Genomic DNA, 23,168 nt, shown 5'->3' with positions numbered 1-23,168 from the left:
TAGAAATGTCTCTGTTAGGAAAGAGAGAAATCAAGTTAATCAAGGTATGAGTTCCCTTCACCCCAGTTTTCGTTTAATTTGAGGGATGGAGGTGAGGTTGACCCCTGGAGCTCATTTCTATGAACAATATTTGTATAGATATGGTAAAGAATAAATCCTTGGATTGCATGGAAAACCACCAAGAAGTTTTTCCTTGCTGATTTAAGGAAATCCAAATTAACAAGACAAGAGATACATAAGATTTATTATAATAAATATAGAGAAGGGGAACCATGAAACTTTCTGCTTCCAGAGACAGATGAGGCAAATATCTTCATGTACTTTACAAAACAGCAGCGGTGACACTACACTCCATGGTTTCATGTTTTGACACTATGGATTTGACAGCATATGTCCCTGTGCTCAAAGCTTTAACCTTGGCCTAGAGGGAAGCTCTTTCTTCTTGTTTCATCACAGACTAATGTATGTATAGCTTCATACATCATCCCTTCTTACTGCCTTGCTATTGTACTTTGAGCCAATTGGATTTTCTCTGTTCCCATGTTCCCTTTGTTCAAACTCTTCTCTTTGTTCAAACTTCTATTTTCATATTGATATTGTCTTTTGATAATCTAGGAAAACCTTTTCTCTGTGAAAGATTAATTCAAAGATGATTTTTTTGTTGTTCTTTCTTAGCTCAGACACTTAACCCTTGTAATTTACTGTTTAACAATAAACTTCTTACAGTGCTCTGGCTCAGCTGGTAGCTCAAAACAACATAGCATGAAAAGTTAGAAAATTATTCTGGGAACTCTACATTGCATTGAATGCTGCTTTGCTTCCTCACATAGGTTTATACCTGCTGGTAATGTTTAGGCAGGTGAGGATATCTCCTATCTGAATAATGAATCAGTGAGAAACGTTTACCCATAGTTTTAAGTGAAGAGTACTTAGTCTGGGTTTGTTTGACTTAGACTGGTAGTGCACACTGTGCAAATTTACATGGGGTGTTTATAGAGTGGAACAGCCTTATTTTAGTTGAACTTTTGTAGAAATAAGCTGGATAGCAGCTTGAAGGCAGAGGGAATTCTGAGGTTTGTCACATGGAACTAAAGTATGGATGCATTAACCTGCATAATGAACTGCCTTCACTGGAGGAAACTTCTTTTTTTCCAGTTGATTGGTATTCCATGCCAAATTCTGCTTGCACATTGAAAATGTGGTATATTTTCTTCAAAACACACATTACAGATAGTGCAGGGGATGTTCTTGTGGTCATTAATGACTTTCCATATAGTTTAAGCACAGGTCACAGATTTATTTGAAAATTTGTAGCTTTATATACACAGTCGTAGAAGCAGGAAAGAGTTTTAGGAGGTATGTAGAAACATGCTGAAACTGATAAGTAGTGATACATATACAGTGAAATAAAGACCTTCACCAGGAGAGTTTGCCACAGGTGACAAAAATACATAAATAACCTTTTAGACTTGGAGTTTGAAGGTTACCTGCTGTCTGCCTAACCTTGGAGTATCAGGCACCTGAATTGTTTAAGTCTTCAAACTTTCAGTATTGTTCTCATAGTGGTTGAGTTAAAGGTGAACATAAACTGCATTTGTCAAATTGGTGCAGGCTTTCTTTGGTTTAACTTGAATCTTGTTGTTAGTTGACATAAGAGGAGCTTGCTTATACAAGCAGTCTGGATCAGTTTGTTTAAACGGGAGTCTGAGTAACAGAATTTGGTCAGTTGGTTTGTATTATGGCATGATGGCAAAGTGCATTCACACACAAACCAGTTTTTACAGTTAATTCTAAATGGCCAGGTTTAATCTTAAGCTTATTCAAACTACTGCACAGTGAAATAAAAAGTTTTCAAAGAAAAAAGACACCCCCCCATTAAATTAAAGTAAGCCTGGAAAGACTATGACAGGATGTTATTGAGCAGTATTGTTTCTAGAGCTTACACATATTTTAAGGAGTTGTAAAAGTTATTTTACATTCATACAATTGCAAAAAAAAGAGTAAAGATTCATCTGATGTACTTCAGCTTCGGTAATGAACGTGAAGTTTCACTCATCAAAATCTGAGCTTATACAAGGGAAAGGTCAATTACTTAAAAATATTAATATAAAATTATGAACATTATTTACATGGGAGAGGCTGAGTGTATCCTATCATGGAGCAAACCCAATGAGAGACAATTTGTAGCAATTTTATCATGTTGCTTGTAACTAGCTTCTATGACCACAAAGGCACTGGAAAGAAAATGTATTAAGATACTCTTGTTCTCTTCCTTAAAGTGAAGACTCTGCTACAGTCATTTGGCCTTACTCTTTTAGTGCCTTGCTGTGATTTTGATGATTCTTTTTGATTTGTCCTTTTTTGTCCTTTTACTTTTTGATTGCACTGAGTATCCTGAGTATCAGAAGAGTTAAGAGTAGCTCCTGTACATGAAGCATTACTGTCCTGGGGACTCTGCCCCTCATTGTCCATTCTAACTTTGCTTGGGCTGTATGCAGCCAGTTGACAGAGAGCTACAGCTGCTGTTTGTTTCTGTTCATCACAGCTGTCAATTATTCTTAAGTCTTGAGCTTCATTATGGTGAGTGGTGAAAGATTTGTCACAGGCACTGTTATTAGGGTTCTTGGGGTTACAGGCATCTGCTCCAGAGGTTTCGTTTTTGGTATTTGGAGAAGTAGCAGCACCATTATCATGAGGTGGACTGTGGAATGATGTTTTCAGGCTTACTGTGTTACAGGAATCTTTTACTGAGAGATTCAGAGGCATGTCTTGCAATTCTAGAAAGTTCTGACTTTCTGGTTTAGAAGTGGTTTTGTATGCATGCTCATGAATAGGTCCTGAGGTTGTGTCAGCCTTTTTTGAAAGATTAAGGGGAACAATCCCTGTGTCTTCTTCCTTGTTGGACAGTGAGCCTTCATTGTTATGGCATTCATTCTGTGTGTGTGAATCTTCATCAGTGACATTAATGCTGAAAGAAATGAAGAGAAAAAAAATCATTCAGTATCAGTTGCTTTCTTAAATGGGAGCTGAGGAAGGGGGCAGGAAGAAAAGTAAAAAATGTGGCTAGAAGTCTGACAGTGGTGTTGTTTCTCCCTTAACTCCCCCAGGTCCCTTTCACCACACACATTGCTGTCATACAGGTAATTTCCTAAACTATACAGACAGATGCACAGTAATGGTACTGGAAATACCTGATGTACTTAAGGAGAATGAGTAGTCTGTTCACTACAGCAACTGAGTTGTACTATGTTTTGCACACTTATTATAGAACAAATGATGTCCGTGTTGTACATGTAAATACCCTTTAGGGACACTGCAGGAAATGTGTCCATCTGCCTTTACGTGTCCTTAACAAATACGACAAGAATTTGCAAAGCAATTGAACTATTTTACCTGGTAGGTGAATCTCCTCTGTCTTGCTGTGTCTGCACACCTTGAAGCAGAGTTGGTTGATCAGTGCTTTTTCTCACAGGTCTGAAAGCTGTGCAGTTTTCTTCTGGTTGATCGTACTTGCCAAGTGGTGTAGAAGATGATTTGTTAGAGAGATCAAATAAGCCTTCGCACGTGTGGCTTGTCTGAGTGAAGTTGGTTGGGCTCGGCCTGCCAGGGGAACCTGTTGCTGCACTTCCTGCAAGAGGGCTCATTTTAGCATTTTCTCTTTCATTCTGGTCATCTTTGGAATGACTTTTGGCATGCAATAATGTCATTTCTTTTTCATAATCTGCCTGTTTTTTATGTGAGCTTAGAGGGTATTGTTGGGATGGGCTTAGGGAAGCTGGATACAGCAACGCAGTTTCTTCCATTAGATGAGAATTTTGATCTCTGTTAATACCAGCTACGTGTGAAAACCTGTAAAATGGAGAATCTGTTGGCCTACAAAATCCATATGGTATTGGAGGAGTGGAATGATACTGTTGGAACAATCGATAGTGTTCGTATGCTGATGGATTTATGGGTTTTGGAAGCGGCCCAGGGTGGGGAAGAAAGTGTCTTTGATCTTGTGTGCCATAGACAGACAGAGCAGAGCTTTCACACTCTGAACTACCTGGAAGCAAGTAAGGTGTGTAGATAGCTAGCCTATGTTCATAAAAATGAGGTGAGTACTCAGGAATCATTGGTTGCATGTAAGGTGAAATGGAACCAAAGCCTTTTGTGGGAGCAACTTTGTGTGGAAACTCTGGGAGGAAAGGAGAACCTGCTTTCCATGGGTGACTTGGTGCATGAAATGCAGACTTGGTGTGAAAAGGTGAACTCTTGTTAGAGAGCGATATAATTTCAGATACTTCGCTGGTTTCTGGGCCTTTATTATCTCTGTGTTCTCCCACAGGAACGAAAGCTGAGGGCCTTCCAATGCTGTCCAAAAGGGGCTGCATGCTGATGGCGCTTTCTGTTGTGGTACTGGCAGGGGTTAATTCCTTCTGAACTGCAGTTTTCTGTCCCTGAATTGCTGTGTTTGTTGCCTGGTTTTGTAGTTCAACATTTTCCTTGGCATCTTCTTTTGCAAAAGGGTATTGAGGCTTTGAATCCAGGTTTGACAGTCCATTTGTGCCAGATTTAGAAGAAGCTGGTTTGACAGTAGATTCAAGCTGATTGATCTGTTTGGGCTCCAAGGAACTGGTCTTTGGACACTTTATAACACGATCCTGCTCTGAAACTAAAGTAATGGAGTTTTTGCAGAGGCCATACTTCATATGGTTAAAAAGATGGGATTTCTCATTGCAAGTAAAGGGACACTGAAAGCACTTGTACTTAAATGGCTTTCCTGGTGGTCTCGGGATGTAATGAGGCTTCTTTGGTTTACGTTCTTTGAGGAGACTCATTTTTTTTCTGCTTTAAACAATTAAATGTAATCGTTCTTTATGAAAACTTTCTTGTGGTTAGCTTTCCTCAGTTTTAGCTTCTTGATGTTTCCAGTTTTTCAGGTTTCTAGAATCCTTCTTCCCAGGCAAAGAGAGGAAGCCAACTCCCGTGGTGTCTCAGGGAAGAAGGGGTGCTGGAAAACAACACTTTTGCAACTGGTAGTGCAGGAACTGTAACACAAAGTTGAAAATTAGCTGTAGTGGAACATTGGAGCTAAATACAATACACATTCTTTTCACTGTATTCCCCCTCACATTACATATGCTGTGTTGGGGTTTTTTAAAACAAAAGGAGAATGTTAAATGCCAGAATTGACATAGACATGCATTAAACTTTGACATCCCTCTGCCCCTAAACATAGCCACAGAAGTGGCTGAATTTTCAGCAGTGCTAGTCACCCTCCACTGCCACAGGCTTGGAGGAGTTTTCTTTGAAAACTGAAGGAGCATTCACTCAGAAGATGAAAGTAGAAATCTAGGTGGAGCTGTTGAGAGAGAAGTGGAGATGGGTAGGATGAGAAGAGGCAGGTCCTGGCAGCCACTGGATATGGGGCAAGCCTGTTGGGCCGGTTGGGGAGAGAGAGGAGGGAATTTCCTGCTTTGGTGAAATGAGGGTGGAGTGGATTGGTTGCACTTGTGTAGCTGACTTGGCTCTTTCAGAGACTGACCAACCCCCTCTTTTAACTGGCATGGCATTTCCTAACAGCCTAATCTCAATGGATACCTCAAAAGTGGCCAGTCTCTCGAAGGACAAAACCACACCAATTTTCTTCCTCTTCCTAATTCAATTAAGAGAAATGACTACTGAGTAATAGAACATTCTGCTTGATAAACGCATTTCATGTTCTGCTGTGTAGCACCTCACATTTTGCATATACTTAACACAGACACGTGAGTGCATCGATTTGTGCAAAAAAAAAGTGTCTGGCAGTAATTGATTTATAGAGGAATGATCTGTCTGCCTTTCCTCAGAAAAACCAAGGTTGTGGATACTTTATACAGCCTAATGATTTGCTCAGTAGATAAGTTAGGAGGGCTTGTATCAGCTTGTTCCATTATGCTCACTGATTCTGAAGGCGTGAGAAACTCTCAGAGTCAAGTTCTCATGATTTTATAGGATGTGTTATGGCAGAGATCTAAAAACTGATGATTTCATCATGAACTGTAAGCATCATTATCAAAATGATGACTGTTGCAAAACCACGTACTGTATCTATTGTGTTACCCGAAACTACAGGAATACTAATTGTAAGAGTGACTAGGTAGCTAGATTTATATTTTTTTAAACAAGGCTTTTACAAATAAGTTTGACTTTCATGTAAGTTGGAACTAGTAGTGTTAAAATACTAAGTTTATGAAAAGAATTGTTGGTAGTTACATGCTGTGAGATTTTAGTTAAGTAGAGATGTTTTGAGTTTCTTAAGTCAGAGATTATTTAATAGAAAATGACATGCAACAGTATGAAAACTGAAGGCAAAGCTACAGAATTGCTGCTTGTCTCATAAGGTATAGTAATTCTAGCACATTGTATTAAATGTTTTCTTTTCTGATATCATAGAAATACTAATTTTGTTGAATAGTAATTGTGAAGGCAACCTGAAAAATGCAAAGCTGCTCTGTAAGTAGAAAAAAACAATCAAGCTGCTTCTTAAAGTTAACAGATGATTAAATGTGCAGCAACCTAAAGAAAAAGGGATGTGGAGAGAAGCAGCTTTTTATTTTTCAGGTTTTAGCAAAGCTTTTGTTGTTGTTTGTGTTGCTGCTGTAACAGCAGCAGGTAAAGTCACTGGAGTCTGGTTAAATGGTACAGCAGTATTTCTAAAAAAAATAGATACCATTTAAATACTATTTTAACTAATGATAGCCAGAAGTCCTAGAAAGATTAATAATAATACTTTTAGATTAAAAAATAAAAATAAAGAAAATAGTGAGGCACAGGAGGGGAAACTCCAGAGAGGGAACTGTTGTGGTTTTTTTCTCCCCTACGTGAGCTTGTTGCATTTATTTTTGACTAATGATGTGTAACTGAAGTGGACAGTTTGTAATGGGCTTGGTCAAGTCAGCTTATACCTATTCTTTATGTCTTCTTGGAAGTGCTTGTACTAACTATTTTTGAAAAAGAAGATGCTGTTGTTAACTCTCCACTGCATTTGTAGCTGAACTATTTATGATAAGTCTGGATTTGCATTCAGGTGCAGCACTTATAATAAAGAGATGTTAATTAGACTTTCCTGTTCTGCTAGCTTTCCTTTGCTTAATAATGAAAATTCCTCTGTGTCCTTGTCCCCTCCACCTTGACTTTGTACTTGGTATTTAACTTTGATTCAAGTTATTCCTGTTCAACAGAGTATTAACTATCGTTTCTTAATAAGATAAAATGCGTTGTTGCAGTTTTAATGTTAGAAATGTAGAGCATTGGGGATTCTTTGCATGGCTACAGCAGAAGGAAATTACAACAGCTTTTTCCCCCCCCCCCAAATTTAATTTGTTTTGCTGGCATGCTCAGCCTACAGACAGTAATGCTCCCAGAACCTGCTGCTCTGACTGGAGAGGTGCAGAACAAGTCGCTTATTTTAAAGGGTGTTTATCCTTTTGTAAACTTAGGCAAGTGTCAGACAGATGAATGTTCTATTTCTCTTTTTTACTATCTAATCCCTCTTTTTCTGGTGATTTAAAAATGCCAGTAATAAAATATTTGTAAACCCAAGCAATAAGGATAATTTCTCCTCCAGTCTCTAATGAAACACACGAGTGTCTGGCAGAGGTACATATTTAAAAATGGAAAAAAAACCTATTTGAACCCACACATAGAGCTGGAAAAGATGTTACTGGTTTGAAACAGGTGCAACCTATTGAAATTAAAACTGGCTCTATATGGATATTATTAGCTACTTACAGTTGTACAATGTCTGATTCGTTCTACCAAAGTTAAGATTTTAGTATTAGAGAGAAACATCAAAATAAGCAGCTTTTTTGTGTCTTAAACTTGAATGCCATGACTTGTGATATCTTTCAAAAACGGGGAAAAGTTCTTCAGGAGCAGGATGATCATTCCCATGTAGCTTTTATTTTAGATGGAGAATTTATTTTCTATGAAGCTGAGTTTAGAAATTATATATTATTGTAATTTTTCTCCATGATTCTATTAAGTGGAGCATTATTGTTTACATATATTTGCATTGGAAACAGGTCATTCAGATAACTCTGGTTGAATCTGAGGTTGTCTTAGCTTGTTTCTTGTCAATATTGTACTTCTTTGGGGCTTTCTAAGCTGTAGCCTTTTCCAACCCGAGTGATAGCTGCGTTTTCTTCCTTCTACTTTTAAAAGTCTGTTGTTGCAACCTCTTTGCTTTTTAATGTATTAGCAAGCTGAGAAAACAAGGACATCACTCAATGTTGTGTGTGTATAAATACATAAACACAAATGTAAGTAGATGTAAGTATATACACACATACATGCATATATGTATTCATACACACACATATATATATGTACATATAGATGTGCATGTTGTTTTTTAGGCTTTTAAGTAGCCTAAATTGTTTAAGGTGCCCACTTGATCAAAGAGGAAATTTCAAAATGTCTTTTATTACATGCAGGGATGGTAATTACATTTCTTTTTAGGACACTGCTTTAGCAAACTACGTAACAGTTTGTCATGCACACTCCATTATTATTGCAGTATCCTTTTGGTGATGTTGATCTCTCTGACCAGGAGTACTCACTGGGTTGGAACATTTTGAAGGACATGCTATAATTAAAATATTGTGATGTGGCATTATTGCATAACTCAAGGACATGCCATTGTCACCTACCTAGAGTGTTGCAAGAACAAGATTTGTGAGTTTTATTCTAGCTGAGATTTTCCAGTGATTAACCACCACTCCCTTCTAAACTTCCAGTTCCTTTAAACTGAAAGATAAGTTTTAACGCAACTGTTTGTTAATTAAGAGGAAACATGGGTGAGAGGAGTGGGTTGGCAAGAATGGGATAGGAAATGTGTGTGGAAGGTATGGACCGAAGAGGACTGCGTGCTTGTGTGAGTGCGCGCCGGGGTCTGCGTGTGCGAGAGGAGGTACAGAAACAGATTAAATAAGTTGGTTAGGCAGCATGGCTAAGAAATGAAAATCTTTGTAAATAAGTTAATTCAATGTCTTAATACACTTAAATTGACTAGAGAGAGAATAACTCAAAACAGTCTGATTTTCTGTGATAAATTTCCAGAAGGTGGGAAAAAATTCAAACCTGGAGCCCCTTTTTCATATGAGCCTGGCAGAGTAACCCAACACTAGTGCACGGAGAATAGTTGGCAGACTAAACACAGCAATATTAAGCAAGACGGCTTTTTGTCCTGCTTCAATATAAAATATTAACTTTGTGTATTAAAAAAAGGGCTTAAAATAAGCAGCTTTTCACCAGCAAGAGTTACTGTAAAAAGTTGCAAGAGTTAGTTGCTCTCAAATGAAAATATTTCCGTCTCCTGTTGAAACCTTCTGCTGAAAGCTTAAACTGGTGCAGTAAGTGCACCTGCTAGGACTAACGTAGGTTTATGAGACTGCTGAAAAATGAACACCTCTGATTTACTTCTTAGATGTTAATATGAACACACTTTATTTGAAGAAAATGCTTTAAAGAAATGTACTTACCAGATACGTAGGTGTCTGAAACCTTCGAGGTGATCACTGTTGGTAAGCTGGAGCTGTCACTGCTGGGAGAAGTACCTGTTCTCTGCTTGATCTCTAAGTGAAACTGCAGGAGGTTGTTTCAGGGGGAGGGACTTAAGAAGTGTAGGAGTTGAGCCCTCAGGGTGTAGAGATGCACCTGATATTACTCCAGCCTGAAGCTACGATTCATTTGTTTGCGTCCACTGCTTTCATTCAGCATTACCTCTGCATCTGAGCTATCGAAGAGAGCTCTTGTTAGTTTTGTGCCCTCCAACAATCATGTTTTACTCTAAACTGCAGTGTCTGTTCCTCCGAGGAGCAATCTGCAGTGTGGGGTCAAAAATGGCTTAGATAGTGTAATAAGCTTTTAATATATTTAACTTTCCCACAAGTGACTTGTGAGGAGCTGAACTGACTGTACACAGGGGATACAGCTTCAAAATAATATTTTTACTCCTGTTGGAGACATTTTGTATTCTGTACCTTTGTATCTCTAATATTCTTGTTCTTTTCTTTTTTTCCTCCTCCTTTCCATTTTTATTTAAATCTTTTTGTCCTTCGCGAGTCTCCTTTCCGAAGGCGGGACTGAACTAACTCCAAGCTTGCTTGCCACAGGAACCTGCCAAAGCTTGCCTATAGTCAACAGTCAAATGTACAGATCCTGTGAATGGAAAGGAGTCACCTCAGGAAGAAATTGATTATCACATCCATATTTGCTTAGGAGCTGTGGGATGGAATGGTGAAAGGAGAAAGTCAATTGATTATTCACTGATTAGAACTAGTTCTTGCTTTTAGCTGCATTTCAGAATGTCTATGTGACAAATCTACTAGTGTGTCTGCCAATCATCTAGTGACATTGCTGAATTTAGTGAGATAATAACTTCTTGCGTATTGCTTTTTGAAAGGAAAATCTTTTGATAGTTCAATCTCTCTCTCAAAAACCATTCCTGTTGCTGAATGTAAAACAAAGGAGATCTTTGCTGCTAATATTATTGAGACAAAATTTCAAAACTATTAAATTTTAGATGGATGAACGTGGTAACTCTTGTTTCACCTTCTGATCTGTAATAAGACAGTTGCAGATTAATGAAACTCTAAAAGTATGATGAATTTTACACTTGGCAAAAGTGTAGTCTCTTGAATTAAAATGAAAGAAATTGTTGCTACAGAAACTGTTTCTGCAGTGGGGAAAAATTGTTTCAAAATCAGTCTCTTAAAGCAGTGTCTTAAAAATCATTTTAGAGGTGTGGCCTTTGTCTTGATGGAATGACTCGTGGACATCTACTGTCCTATCTAGGAATGCAGATCACAGTCCTTCCCCTTGCTATGCCAATGTGGTTTCCTGGATTTTTTTTCTGAATATAACCAATCAATAATTTTAAGGTAGAAAGGTGAATCCTGTGGTGGTTTTGGTGGTGTTGTTTACTTTTAAGTTTATTATTATTATTATTATTATTATTATTATTATTATTATGTTCTTATAATGCAGCTTATCTGTGTAAACAGATGTCATATTACTGTCTAGTTGTTAGTAAATCCTTTGGTTTTGGATGGAATAACAGGAGTGCTTGTAGTCCATAATTCTTTCCTTTAGGTGTAAAATATTTTGAAGAACAATATTAGAAAATTCTACCTTCAGACAAAGATTTGGTAAAGCCTTCATTCAGAAACATCTCTGAGAAGACCTAAGTAGAAAAATCCCTTTCTCAACAGAAGATGCTGTTCAGTAGTCATCACTTGGTAGTGAATAGCCTCTTTCACGTCGATTAGCGTGGGCCATATTATCTGCAAATGTGGATTGGTTTTGTCTGTAACTGAAGGAAGGTACCATCAGGATGTTTTGGGGTTTTTTTTTGCATGGGATGTGGTAGAGCTGTGTTTTCTTTAATAGAATCAGATGATATTTTTTATGCAATAAGATTGTATCTAGATTATGGTATCTAGAGGACGCTATTGAAGAGCTCCTTTAATACAGCTGACTGAACTGAGATAAGAGGCAGTCAGTATTTGGACTTTGATTTTATGTTTTCTCTGCTTCTCCTTATCCCTCTTCCGTGGTCTGGTGTGTGGGGGGCAGACGTGATGTCCAGTTGCTGCCTTGGCCCAAAGCAAATGTTTTAAATCTGGCTGCTTTCTGAAAGTTGCTGTTATTAGTCAGGTCAGCTGAAAACAAAGTAGAACTGGAAAAAAAACCCCAAAACCATACAGCTAATGTAAACAACACTCTTAGTGCTTGGGTGATGTTAAAAATCCAAATCTGGGGGAGAAGATTCATTGGTGGACCCCAGGAAAAGAATAAGACAGCTCTTAGAATCATAGAATGGTGGGGTTGGAAGGGATGTTTAGAAATCATCCAGTCCAACCCCCCTGCAGAAGCAGGGTCACCTAGATCAGGTCACACAGGAACATGTCTAGGTGGGTCTTGAAGACCTCCAAGGAAGGAGCCTCCACAACCAATTGCTCTTTTTTGTCTGTAATTCTACAGTTAATAAATCTTGATTGCAGTTATGATGTTTCATCACTTATTTTTGTTAGCTTGTTATACTTGCATCCTGAGTATATTAGATCAACTGAACCTAGTCACCTTTTTTAGTTTACCCCAGCACAAGTCAGATTAATTAGAGCACTAAGACTGACATAGGAGAGTTGGGATTTATTGACATTTTTCTCCAAGTTATGTGTTGAAAAATGTGATTATTTACGTGTCTCTGGAGGGATGAAGCTTTAATTTTGTATCTTCTTTGTGTAGAATATAGTTTGTGTTAAAATTCAGTGTCAAATGTTTAGCTGTAGTTGAATTTCATAGGTTGAATTACTGTAGCATGAAACTGTCGTTCTACACGTTACAAACTTCCTATTCAAGTTTGGCTCAGCTGTAAACAGAAAGCAAATGTCACTAACAGAAACCATACATATAAATGAGATAAACTTAACTACTCTTGGTACACTACTGGCATCATTTTTATTTTCCCCTTGCTCTCCAAAGCTCCTTTCCCTAGCTGTAAGAAAGAGTAGTAAGTGTTGCTCTGGTCAGGTCTCATCCCCCTCCATTGATCAGGCAATCCTTAACTTTCTGTCCTAATGCAAAGAATAGCTCTGATGGCAGAGTTTTTCTGCTGTCTTGACTTTACTGGCTTTCAGAGGGTGTCTGCTGATGTCAGACACCAGCAGTGCTTCTGTATCTTTCTAGAGATGCTGTACAAATTTGTGAACTAGTTAGTTATTCCAGGAAAGAAGAATGACGTTAGGTAAAAGTGAACAAGCTCATGAAGTTGAACACTAAAAGACAAGGAGCTCGTGAAGCTTAGGTAGCCAAATAAAAGAAGCATCTTAGAACTGTGTGACTGGTAAAATTCTCTTCTGTCTTTGTCACCTTAGCGATGTGTCTAGATATGTGGCCTTGAGCTAAATGTTCAAGAAAGTCAGCCTTTCTCTCTGATTACCTGAACTGAAGTTGTCGACAGATATTGCTCTCTGCATTAGCATGTTTGGACTAGGTTTTTCCACACTATTCCCAGAAGGGGGCAAATATATATGAATGTAATTGCCTTAAGTCACGTTGTGCCCTAAACCATTACATGGTTCTTGCTCAGGATTTTCATAGTTATTTTCTCCTGTCCCATGTGAATGGATATTAGTCAGTGCACTTTGAATAACACCTTTGAAATGTGCCTTTGTTTTTCATAATGATTCCCCGTCTCCCTGAGTTTAGAGATATGTCTGGGCAGATTACCTTCCTGATGTTTGTTAGCCACTTGTTCATGATTACTAGAGCAACTTATTTGTATGGGAAAAGAATAAAAGCTGATCAGTTAATAGCAACTGCAGATCGTATTTGTAGATATTTATTGTGGCCTGTGCTGTTAGTGTTTGGCCTGGAACTAGGATGATCTTCCTGCTGGTTCCCATCCTCACCCCTGGGCAGTGAAACATCTTGGGGGGAAGTAGGTAACATCAGAAATTGAGACTGTAGGCAAAACCAGGAACTGTTTAGAGGAAAGGTGTTTTTAATAAGCATTCTTTTCATTGCCAGTCATTCTAACAGTGATGTAAAATGTGTCTTTATTGATTTTCTACTTGAGGCTCTGGTTATAATTCCCTTTTAAAAATCACTTTTCATGTGTTTTTCATGCAGGATGTGTTTTCCTTTTCTTGCTTTGATTTCAAGACTTATGACACAGATTCTGAGACAGTTCTCTCACACTAATGAAGTTTTTCTTGTAGAATCCAGTAGTAGGACCTGAGTTATGCCATATGTAGTTCTAGTAAACATGAAGTCAGTCCCACATGTCTTTGAGGTGTAATTGTGCTGCTGTGATGCCACTATCATGAGGAGAGGCACAGAATGAGTACTCCTACACTCAAAATATTTCCAGTTCTCAGTTATTCTTTGAAATATGTAAAATGTTATGGGTTTGTGTGATGACTTTATATTGTAGACTATGAAATAACTTTTAAAAGTGAGACTATAAACCAGCAAGTGAAATTGGATGTTTTGGTTTTTGCCATTAAAAAAATACTGATGCTGCAGCTCTCAAACTGCAGTTTGTTATGGTTTTTAATTCAATGTTTTATGTCACCATTTAGCTGTTCAATTTCAGTTGGTTTTAGAGTGAATCATGCAGCTGAATTTGCATATAGGGAAAAGATGTTTTAAAGTGTTTCATTCTTTTTTCTGCAAAATAGCCAGAAGTAATTTAAAATCCTGTGATCTGATGATGTGTGTGTGTGTGTGAATTTCTACATTTGGAGTTACACCACTCTTATATGAAACTGTTCTTACTGTACAGCATATGTTAAGGCCAAAAACTTCTATTTCAGTGTGGTTTCAGTATGATTTCACATCTTTTGTTTTGTGCTGTATTTGTGGTTTTGTAGGCTTCATGCTGTTATTTATAGGGTTTTTTGATTTAATTGGGTGGGGATAAATACTAAACAAACAAGAGAATCCTAGTTTACTTGAATTTCTGGTTTGCTTGTGAAAGGATGTTATTAAAATTTCTCTTGATGACAGCATAGAATAAACTTTCTAGCTAATATGGTGTGTCATACATAGGAACATGAAACTTCTTAGGCGTTCCTAATATGTCAGTGGTGAGAATAAAAGTGTTCTGGTGTTAAACTCTCTCAACAGCTTGGTGACCACTGAATAGCTGCAGCTGTATCTGCTAAGTGACTAGTGGCCTCAACTTTCTCTACTGAAAGCCTCTTAAATGAAATCAGTGTTACAACTATTAGTGTTTCACAGTCAAAGATAACTTGCTCTTTTGTTTGTTTGTTTGTTTGTTTTTTGTGCATTGTATGATCTTATTTTTGAAAGAAAGCTAGATGTGTTTAAAAAGTGGGGTTGGAAACATTTGCATCTCGGAAGAGTAGGAAGAAGCCAGGGAAAGAAGAATAGAACTGTGTGATTACACTTGCAATAATTAGTGCTTATTTTGGAAGGATTCCAGCCAGAAAGATGTTATTTTTTTATCTGCCTGCCTTATAGACCCTTATTCGTACCCGGTGTGTTGCTGAAACAATCCCTCTCCTTTTTTTTCACAACCATGAAAGCAACGTGTAAACAGAGGGCAATAATGCTCATGAAATGCACAGGTCATGGCTCATGCAGAAGTCTGATACTGGGGGTCAGTGCAAGTGGTGCCAATCTTGACTTTTATTTTTTTCAATCTCAGAAGAAATGGAAATGACAAAGATAGAGCAACTTGTGAAGAACTATGCTTTATTTCTTCTGTTTGTAACTTACCTTCAGAATAAAGGGAGGAAAAAGAAGCCTAAAGAAAGTAAGAATAATCAAAGTCTGCAACTAAGTACTGTTACTGAGCAGGACAAGGTAGATTTGAGAGGGGACTTGACAGGATATGATGTCTTGAGATTCAATGACAAAAGCAATATGCTTTTTACCTTTTCAGAGAGATCAGACACAATGCTACCAGTATCCAAAAAGGTGTTGGGTTAGAGAGCTCTTTTGTGTGTTATTTCCTCCTGGCTGGTAAGCACGTTTCTTTAATGGGAAACACAGGTTATTTCAGCTGACATTTTTCCTCTTTTTTAAAAGTTTCCCATTGTCAAGTATATTTTTGGTGAAATGTTTGTAGGAAATCAACTCTCTTAAGCTGTCAAAGGTTCCAAATAAATGGCAGCTAATTTCATTAGCAGATGCTTTGGCTTCGAAGGAATGTCTGTGTATGCATGAAGTCTGTGTCTGTGATTTTACAACTACTCCAACCTCTCTTTCAAATTTCTTATCAATTTGGTTGGAGTGGATATGTGCTGTGTGGTAGTACCACATCATCTGAGTTCCTGCTGCAGAAAAGGCTTGCATATTTACTAGTGTTGGTAAGAGACTGAATTCCTGTGTAATTTATCTGAGAGTACAGAGAATGATGTTTCCTGATATTTATACATAGCTTGACATACTTTAAAAAACCCAAAGTCTGAAAAACTCTATAAATATTAAAACAGGCATTTTTGCCTGTCTGATTTCACTGTGCTGTTTGTTAAAAGAAAAGCTTAGCAAAAAGCGAAAGCAATGCTGCTTCCAAGTGTGTTCTAGAAAGAGTTTTAACTTGGAGTAAGATTTAAATAGTCTTCTAGAAATCTATTATGTAACTTCTTCAACTTGTTTACGCACTCTGGTTTTCAGGATTACCATCTCTGTTTCCATATTCCAGAATCAATTGTTTGATACCGATTTGCAGCTGCCAGGGTTTTGGACGAGGACGTATCAGGAAGTCAGGCTGCTGATATATGTTAGTCTGTTCTGTGGTGGTAGTTAATTGTGAGGCTTTTGGCAGGATTCCAGGTACTTTTCATCATAGATACAGGAAGAAATGAAAAAAAAAAATCTACTTGTCTTAGGTGGACTCTTAGAAAATAGAGAACACCCAAACCTGAAAGGCTGGTTACAGAATTCCTTCTCTCTAACACCCAGGTGAACTTCAAAACATGATCTTGAAAACAGTATGTTGATAAGTTATAATGCACATGCCACTGTGAAACTTTTCAGATTAGGAAGCAAGCATTATGAATAGTGCACAGGTTTTTTCTTCAGTAGCCAGCAGGTATGAGCAAGAGTAAATGCCATAGCTGAAGCTGTAGCAGGAAAGATCCCTCCCCCACTGCAACTGGGAAATGATATAAATACTAAGCAGGGAATAAATGTCAATGAATTGCTTCTAGCTTTTCCACTGAAGAGTTTATCTCGGTGTTGCACAACTTTAGCCTGAAGGTTGGGGTTTCTTTGGTGATTTTTCTTTTCTGACATGCTGTGTTATAAGTTCCCAAAATTTTTATACTCTTTTGGACTAATTTGTTTGCTTAGTAGAATTCTTTCATAAGCCTGTTTCTTCATGTCCTTAAACTGCAGTTTGCCACCGGTTGAGCTGAAGGTGAGCGCCGTGTTAGCTGTAAACCTGTGTGAAGGTCTTCATGGCCTTGGGCGTGAGTGGGTAGATGAATCCCCAAAATGCTTGGTGCTCTGTCTTTCAGAGAAGGTGAGACAGCACTGTCTCAGGTCAGCTGCAGGCCTGTCAACGTAGCCAGGCAGGGTTGCTTAAAGATTTTGAGTTTTTATGGCTGCATTACATAATGATGTTGAGATAGACTGAGCAAAATGGAGATGTGTCTGCTTCCTCATTGGCCCTTTGCCATACACAAAAGCTCACTCATTTCAGCATTGTAGCACTTCTGCAAACCTGCCATTAGTTTATTGAAGCAGATACCTGGGAAATGAGAGCCAGTGTCCATTTCCTTCCAGTACTGTATTCAAGTAATATGACTGGTATCAAACAGCAGGTCTTTCACAGAGATGTAGTTAGAATGTGGTTCTTTAGGGCAGCATCCAACTTAACCAATAATCCCTTCTCTCTGCCTGAAAGCCAGTTTTTGCATTGCATATTTTCCTCCCTCAGCAGAGAGGCAGACAACAATCTCCTTTGCTGCCCAGCTGTGATTCATTGCTGGAGCAGGTCTTTCCTGTGTGCTGACTGAGATAGGTCCATGGAAAAAAAAATCACGTGATCATATAATTAAAGACTCTCTCAATTCATTACACAGTGCGAGACTGAACTGAGATTGCAACCAGACAGACACAGCCCTTCGTAGTCATGGGTTAGAAAATACGGTTTGTGAACATGCATATATATAGCCTTATAGACATGGGTCAGTGTCAGGAATTGTGAGAAAGTTATGGCAGCTTCAGAGACTTGAGCTGTTGAATTCTCACGGATATTCTGAGCACACAATGAGTTGTGATCCTCTCCCATTCTTCCCTGGCAAATTCCTAACTAGGTCAAGCCTGATTGCAGGAAGGAGAGAGGAGAAGGCACCTGCTGACAGTTTGTAGGCGCCTGCCCTGTAGGATGCAGTTGCAGAGGGTTTCACAGAAACATGGAGAATTTAGTGCCAAAGCAACACATGCATTTTCCAAACCTCACTGGAGAATTTATTCTCTGGATGAAATAGCCCTAGAAGAGTAAATTCTGTAATAGCTTGTTTAGAAAATGAGAACAAATCCTGACAGTTTGGTAGAACTTTAAACAACTACTTATTTCTCATAATGGGCCTAACCTGAAATTATCTGTGTTAGTATATTAAATATTAGTATAACAGCCCTTCTGAAGTCACAATTACAGCCTGCCTCCTCTTCTGGAAGAGGTTAGAGTGCCATGTTAGAGTGCATTGGGTCTCAAATCTGAAATTCTTTAGCTGAGAAGCCAGAGTTCTTTTTTTAGCATATGAATGACAGTGATAGGTGTGCTATTTAAAACAGGGGAAGCTGACATACTGGGGATATGGCTGTTGACACCTTTTTTTTAATGCCTGAGGCTCACAAAGAGGGTGAACCTATGGCAGGACATTTCTGCAAGGAGTTAGTTTTGTTGAAGAAAAAGGTGAAGAAGAAAATTCTTCTTATATTGATACTTCCAACCGTGTTTAAGCTTCATAATCCATTAACTGTAACGTTCACAGCAGTGCCTACAGTGGCATTGTGTACAGTCCTTCCTTCAGTAACAGCAGACACCCATTTTTGTGGTATTTTTTCTTATATTTTGTAATTTAAAAATAGAAGGTTTTGCAAGATACTGCTCACAAACTGAGAAGGCTTCTCTGCATCAACAGTCCAGATAAAAATGGAAGACTTATCTAAGGGGGAACAGTTGCTTACTCTGTTTTAAGTGGCATATTTTAGTTTTTAAACTAAATTTAGACAATTCTTAATTAACTGGAGCTTCAGTGAAAATCTGGTTGAAGTGAAACAGGGTTGACCTGGACTTTTGCAATATTCTTGTGGAGACTAGACCTAAGGCTAAGGAACAGGTTTTTGTTGTTGGTCCGTTTAAAGACTGTATTTGTATGTTTTATATGATAAACATTGCAACAGGTTTTTAGGAAAGGACAATCTGAAGTTAAAGTCATACAGGGCTCCTGATGGCATGTGTTACAGTCTAGGTTTGTGTAAAGGAGGCATTTTTTTATTCAGTGACCTTTCAGTATACAATATCTTCCTTAAGTTTTCTTAGCTGGTTGTTTAGTGCCTGTCCCCTGCACCAGAAAGGAACTAAAGCATCTGAATGTTGAAAATCTATGTTTAAAAAATCCAGTTACCTATGCAACTTGTCTCCAATAGAAGGGGGAAAAAAAATAGAAGTAGTGAAACAAAAGTGTTGTCTGTAATGCTTTGGGGCCAGGAGTTGTTTCTTTATTTTCACAAGGCTTGAGCAAAGCGTGGTGTTGCAACCTGCAGCTCTGTTGTTAGGTGAGGCAGGGTGGGGTGTAGCAGGTGCTTATTAATACCTCTAGGCTACAGGGAAAGGTGGCTGTGTTTTCTTGAGCATTCACAGACCTAAACAGGTGGGTATTGTTTGAATAATCAGGTTGAGAGTAGACATTATTTATCCTCTGTTTTTAACAGCAAAGTTTTTGTAGAGATCATATTAAAAAATGGTGACTCTTAAAGTCAAGAAGCAATTCAGGTCTGGTCCTTGATGTGTCTCCCAGCCTCCTACTTTTAAATAAAAAAGGCATGCCCATAATTTGAACAATAAAAAATTTTTTCTCCACCCTTCCAAACTAAAATAACTTTCCTCTAGAAGGGTTTTTTTTTCCCCCCTAAAACTTGGTCTTGTTCTTTTTTAACAAATGGCTTTTACTATGAGATTGACATGATTTTAAATATGAAAACTGGAAATAATACAGAGCAGTGCAGTACAACACTGTGACCATAGTGACTGTCAGAGAGGTGACCATAACAGTGAACTGAAACCACATAACAGACACAAAATGCAGAAGCTCACTACAAAGCTTTGAACTTCATTGCTGCTTTGTGTATCAAACAATGCTTTAGAACAGAGCAGTGTGAAGGGTTTAAATCAGACAAAAATGATAAATGAAGCTTAACTTAGTACTTTGTGTTCAGACTGAAGACAAAAAGTGTAGATAAGAAAATGTGGACAGAGAGTCCACATGGTAGTTTAGGAAGGGCTTTTCTGAGATACTTCAGGTCCAGTGGACTGAATGCTACAGGTGGTTTTGCCTGTAATACTTCTGACACTGCAGAAAGCCATAGCAGAAGAAAACCTGCAACATGTTTGAAGAACTGTAGAGTAAGCAGTTGAGTGAAACCTGGAATTTTTTGGTAGTGTTTCTTTTGGGATTGAATTCCTCTTAAATACCAACAGAAAATGTCCCGTGTTTCAAACACACAAACATTTTTGACACGCAGTTCTTATATAGTATTTCCCATAATCCACAGTTCACCAGAAATATTTGACCAGTGACAACACAAAAAGTTTTGACAGGTGATCCCTACATCAGTAGTTCCCTTCTTGTCATCACTGTATTTATATTTACTTAGTGCTTCACCTTGTTTTCCCTTTTTCTCCCACTTCTAAATGTTCCGTTTTGCACCTTTCCTTTTCATTATCCCACTTTGCTCTTTAGACTTCGCAGTCATGTTGTTTCTCTTGCAGCAATGCTTTGAGTCCCAGACCCAGGAGCAGGACATTCAAGGGATGTGAGTCCAAAGATAATGGAGAGAGCTTGAGCTACACAGAGTAATAGTGCTGATGCTCCCGATACATTCTTAGTATCTGCTGTTACAGACCCCTGGCAGCATCAGCTCTATCTTAGACTGACCCTGGTAAGCCAGGTGCCTTTTGATATTGTCCCTACCGTTTGGGAAATGAATGTCCTGAATTGAAAAACGTGTGGTTTTTCCTGTCATACAGACAACAGGACTGTGAGGAGCTGCTGTAGCTGGAGTGATCACCCCATCCTGAGGTAAATTTACAACAGCTTTGCAAAACTGCCTTTGGCATCTGTTTTACTGGTCCTGTAGAACCAGCAAATTACAATTTTTTTGCCTCAGTTGATGCAGCATTTTTCAAAACAAGCTAGTCAACATTTTAAAAGATTTTTATTGCAGTTTCTTTTGAAAATGAGGACTGCTGAAATGTCCAAACATCTGTGCTACATCATTGTTTCTGAATGAGAATTGGTTTTTCCCCATATGGAGCCTGTGCTCCCGGTAGTCATATCTTGTCCATCCCTCTGATTACTCTTTTATTTTCTTCAGTAAGCTACAATGAATGTAAATGGCATTTAAACACCTCCCTTTTCCCCTTGAATTGTATATTTCTTTTTGTTTAAAGTAGCAGGCACACTGTGTGTTGAAGTTGAATTATTTTGTGATTATACCCACTCAGGTAGATCCAGCCAGAGTTTGCTAATGAATTATGGTTCAGTGAGCCCGTTTCTTATTCAATATTATCACATTTTAACAAATGTTTTCTAAGGAAAAAAGATGCATTTGATAAAGTTGATAAAATAAAGAAAATCAAGAGAAATTGCTTGTGTTTTTTTCTTCCTAGAGGCTGTTTTTTTTCTGCAGACATTCATTTATTAAAGAGTCCATCTAGAGAAATATATTAAAATGAGATATTTGGATTTGCAGGTACCAAAAAAAGCCCTCTGGGGAGCCTTGCATGCATATAGGATTTCTTAAGTATTTCTTAAACTGTTACTAGAACTGTGTAAGAGAATTCTTCTTTTAAGTTTTTGGGAGCTCTCTTATCTGTAGAAAAATGTTATTAAGCTTGAAAGGAAAATTCTTCGTCTACTTGTTTTTCCAAGCTTATTTTTGTCACTTCCTTAGAGTAACAGTGCCTGTGTTATAGGACATTTGGGATAAGATTCTGGGACCTTTATTTGCCTTTGCTGCTCTTTTACTACTCTGCTTTTTCTGTTTTCCCCAATATGATTTAAGAAAAAAACCCCTGAAGGGCTGTATCCTCTGCTGTGGTACCGTGGGGTTCCAGTGCTCAGCCTGGGCAACTCTGTTTCCTCCTGAGCTCCCTCAATAAAATGTGGCACAGAGACATATAACAATATATGATATAACAATATAGAGCTCTGTGGTTAATAGGCCTTTATTGGCCAAAAAGGAGTCTCTCTTGATTTTCCATTAAATCAAGAAAACGGTGCTTGATACCTGTCTTTCTAAGAGCTGCCTTGAACAAGGTGACTATTGTATCAGTTGATTTTGGAGTCATGATTTGTTTCATGAACACAGGTAATGCCATTCTTCTCCCAGAACCAAGCTCTGTGTTCCGGAGTGTGTCTGTCATTAAAGAGATCCTGACACTGTCAGTCAAGGAGGATTTTCTAGGTCAGGAAGGAGAGACACAACGTTCACAAGAATCCCTAGCACGTTATTTCCATTCCTAAGCACAATGTATTCCTGCTGATGATTTTTTTCCAGTTCCTGTATCTACCTGGAGTCATCAAGTGTAACATTGATAGTCTGGGCTATGGTTTAGCTTGTGTTAAATGTTACCCTGTGGTTTGGTGTCCCTCACCATACCAAATAGGTGTGATTGAGAAATGCACCTTATTTTGTCTTGAGTTTTTCTGCTGAGCTTTGTTATACAGAGTATTATGATTCCATACTGCTGGTTAGGATGCAAATATCTCCATCTTGTTTCCTCACAGTCTAACAAGAATTGATATTTTGGTGATGTTGATACCTTTAGCATGACTGATAGGAGAAGAAAAAAGACCTTGACTCTTTTTTTGGTATGCTTTTTCCTTCATCAAAGGCTTGTGGTCTTGCATTGAATCATGCTGTGCTGGTGAAGAGGCATGTAGTCATCAGTGTTGTTTTGGATGTCTAAGCAGAAATGAGAGTAAAGCTTACTTTTTTGCATTTCTAGGTTACATTGCAGTTTTATACATACTCCTTTATGGTCTGTGCATTGTGGCAGTGCTGATAGAGTCAAGCTTAAAACACTGCATTGAAGTAATAAGCGCTATACAGGGAATAAAACACCATAGCTTAATGCAGGGTTGTCAAACATATCATCTTGCTTTAAGACTACACAAAACTGTTCTGAAGTTGCTTTCAAGATGGATACATTAATGATCCACAGGCATTCTTAATTAAGAATAATTCATCCTGTCAGGACTTCTACTGTATCATGGTAGAATGTTGCCTGCTAGTAGATGGGTAGTGATTCTTTCATTTTATCATAGTTACAATACTGTATATCTTAAGAAATACTTTCTTTTTCTAATGACAGATGCTGCTGTAACATTTCAAGTCCATGACTTTAAATAGTGGACACTTGAAAATTTTGCATT

The 23,168-nt window shown here is 38.1% G+C and overlaps 2 protein-coding genes across 2 annotated transcripts in view; one reads left to right on the top strand and one right to left on the bottom strand.

Moving 5' to 3' along the window:
- Nucleotides 1–23,168, top strand: part of TBCD (tubulin folding cofactor D) — a 134,858-nt gene that overhangs the window by 31,616 nt on the left and 80,074 nt on the right. The window lies entirely within an intron of this gene.
- Nucleotides 2,251–4,820, bottom strand: ZNF750 (zinc finger protein 750). The gene is made up of 2 exons (XM_010197005.2): nucleotides 3,394–4,820; nucleotides 2,251–2,968 (listed from the first exon to the last, which is right to left on the bottom strand). Exons 1-2 carry the CDS (start codon nucleotides 4,818–4,820, stop codon nucleotides 2,251–2,253), a joined length of 2,145 nt encoding a protein of 714 aa, XP_010195307.2.

The sequence above is a fragment of the Colius striatus genome, chromosome 18 (assembly GCF_028858725.1).
Source record: "Colius striatus isolate bColStr4 chromosome 18, bColStr4.1.hap1, whole genome shotgun sequence".
Lineage (NCBI taxonomy): Eukaryota > Metazoa > Chordata > Aves > Coliiformes > Coliidae > Colius > Colius striatus.
This window is presented reverse-complemented; position numbering and strand designations above follow the sequence as displayed.

Coding starts and splice junctions, on each gene's coding strand:
- ZNF750 (XM_010197005.2), bottom strand. CDS start 4,820: ATGAGTCTCCTCAAAGAACGTAAACCAAAGAAGCCTCATTACATCCCG. Junction 2,969..3,393: donor AGAGGAGATTCACCTACCAG/GTAAAATAGTTC, acceptor CATTTCTTTCAG/CATTAATGTCACTGATGAAG.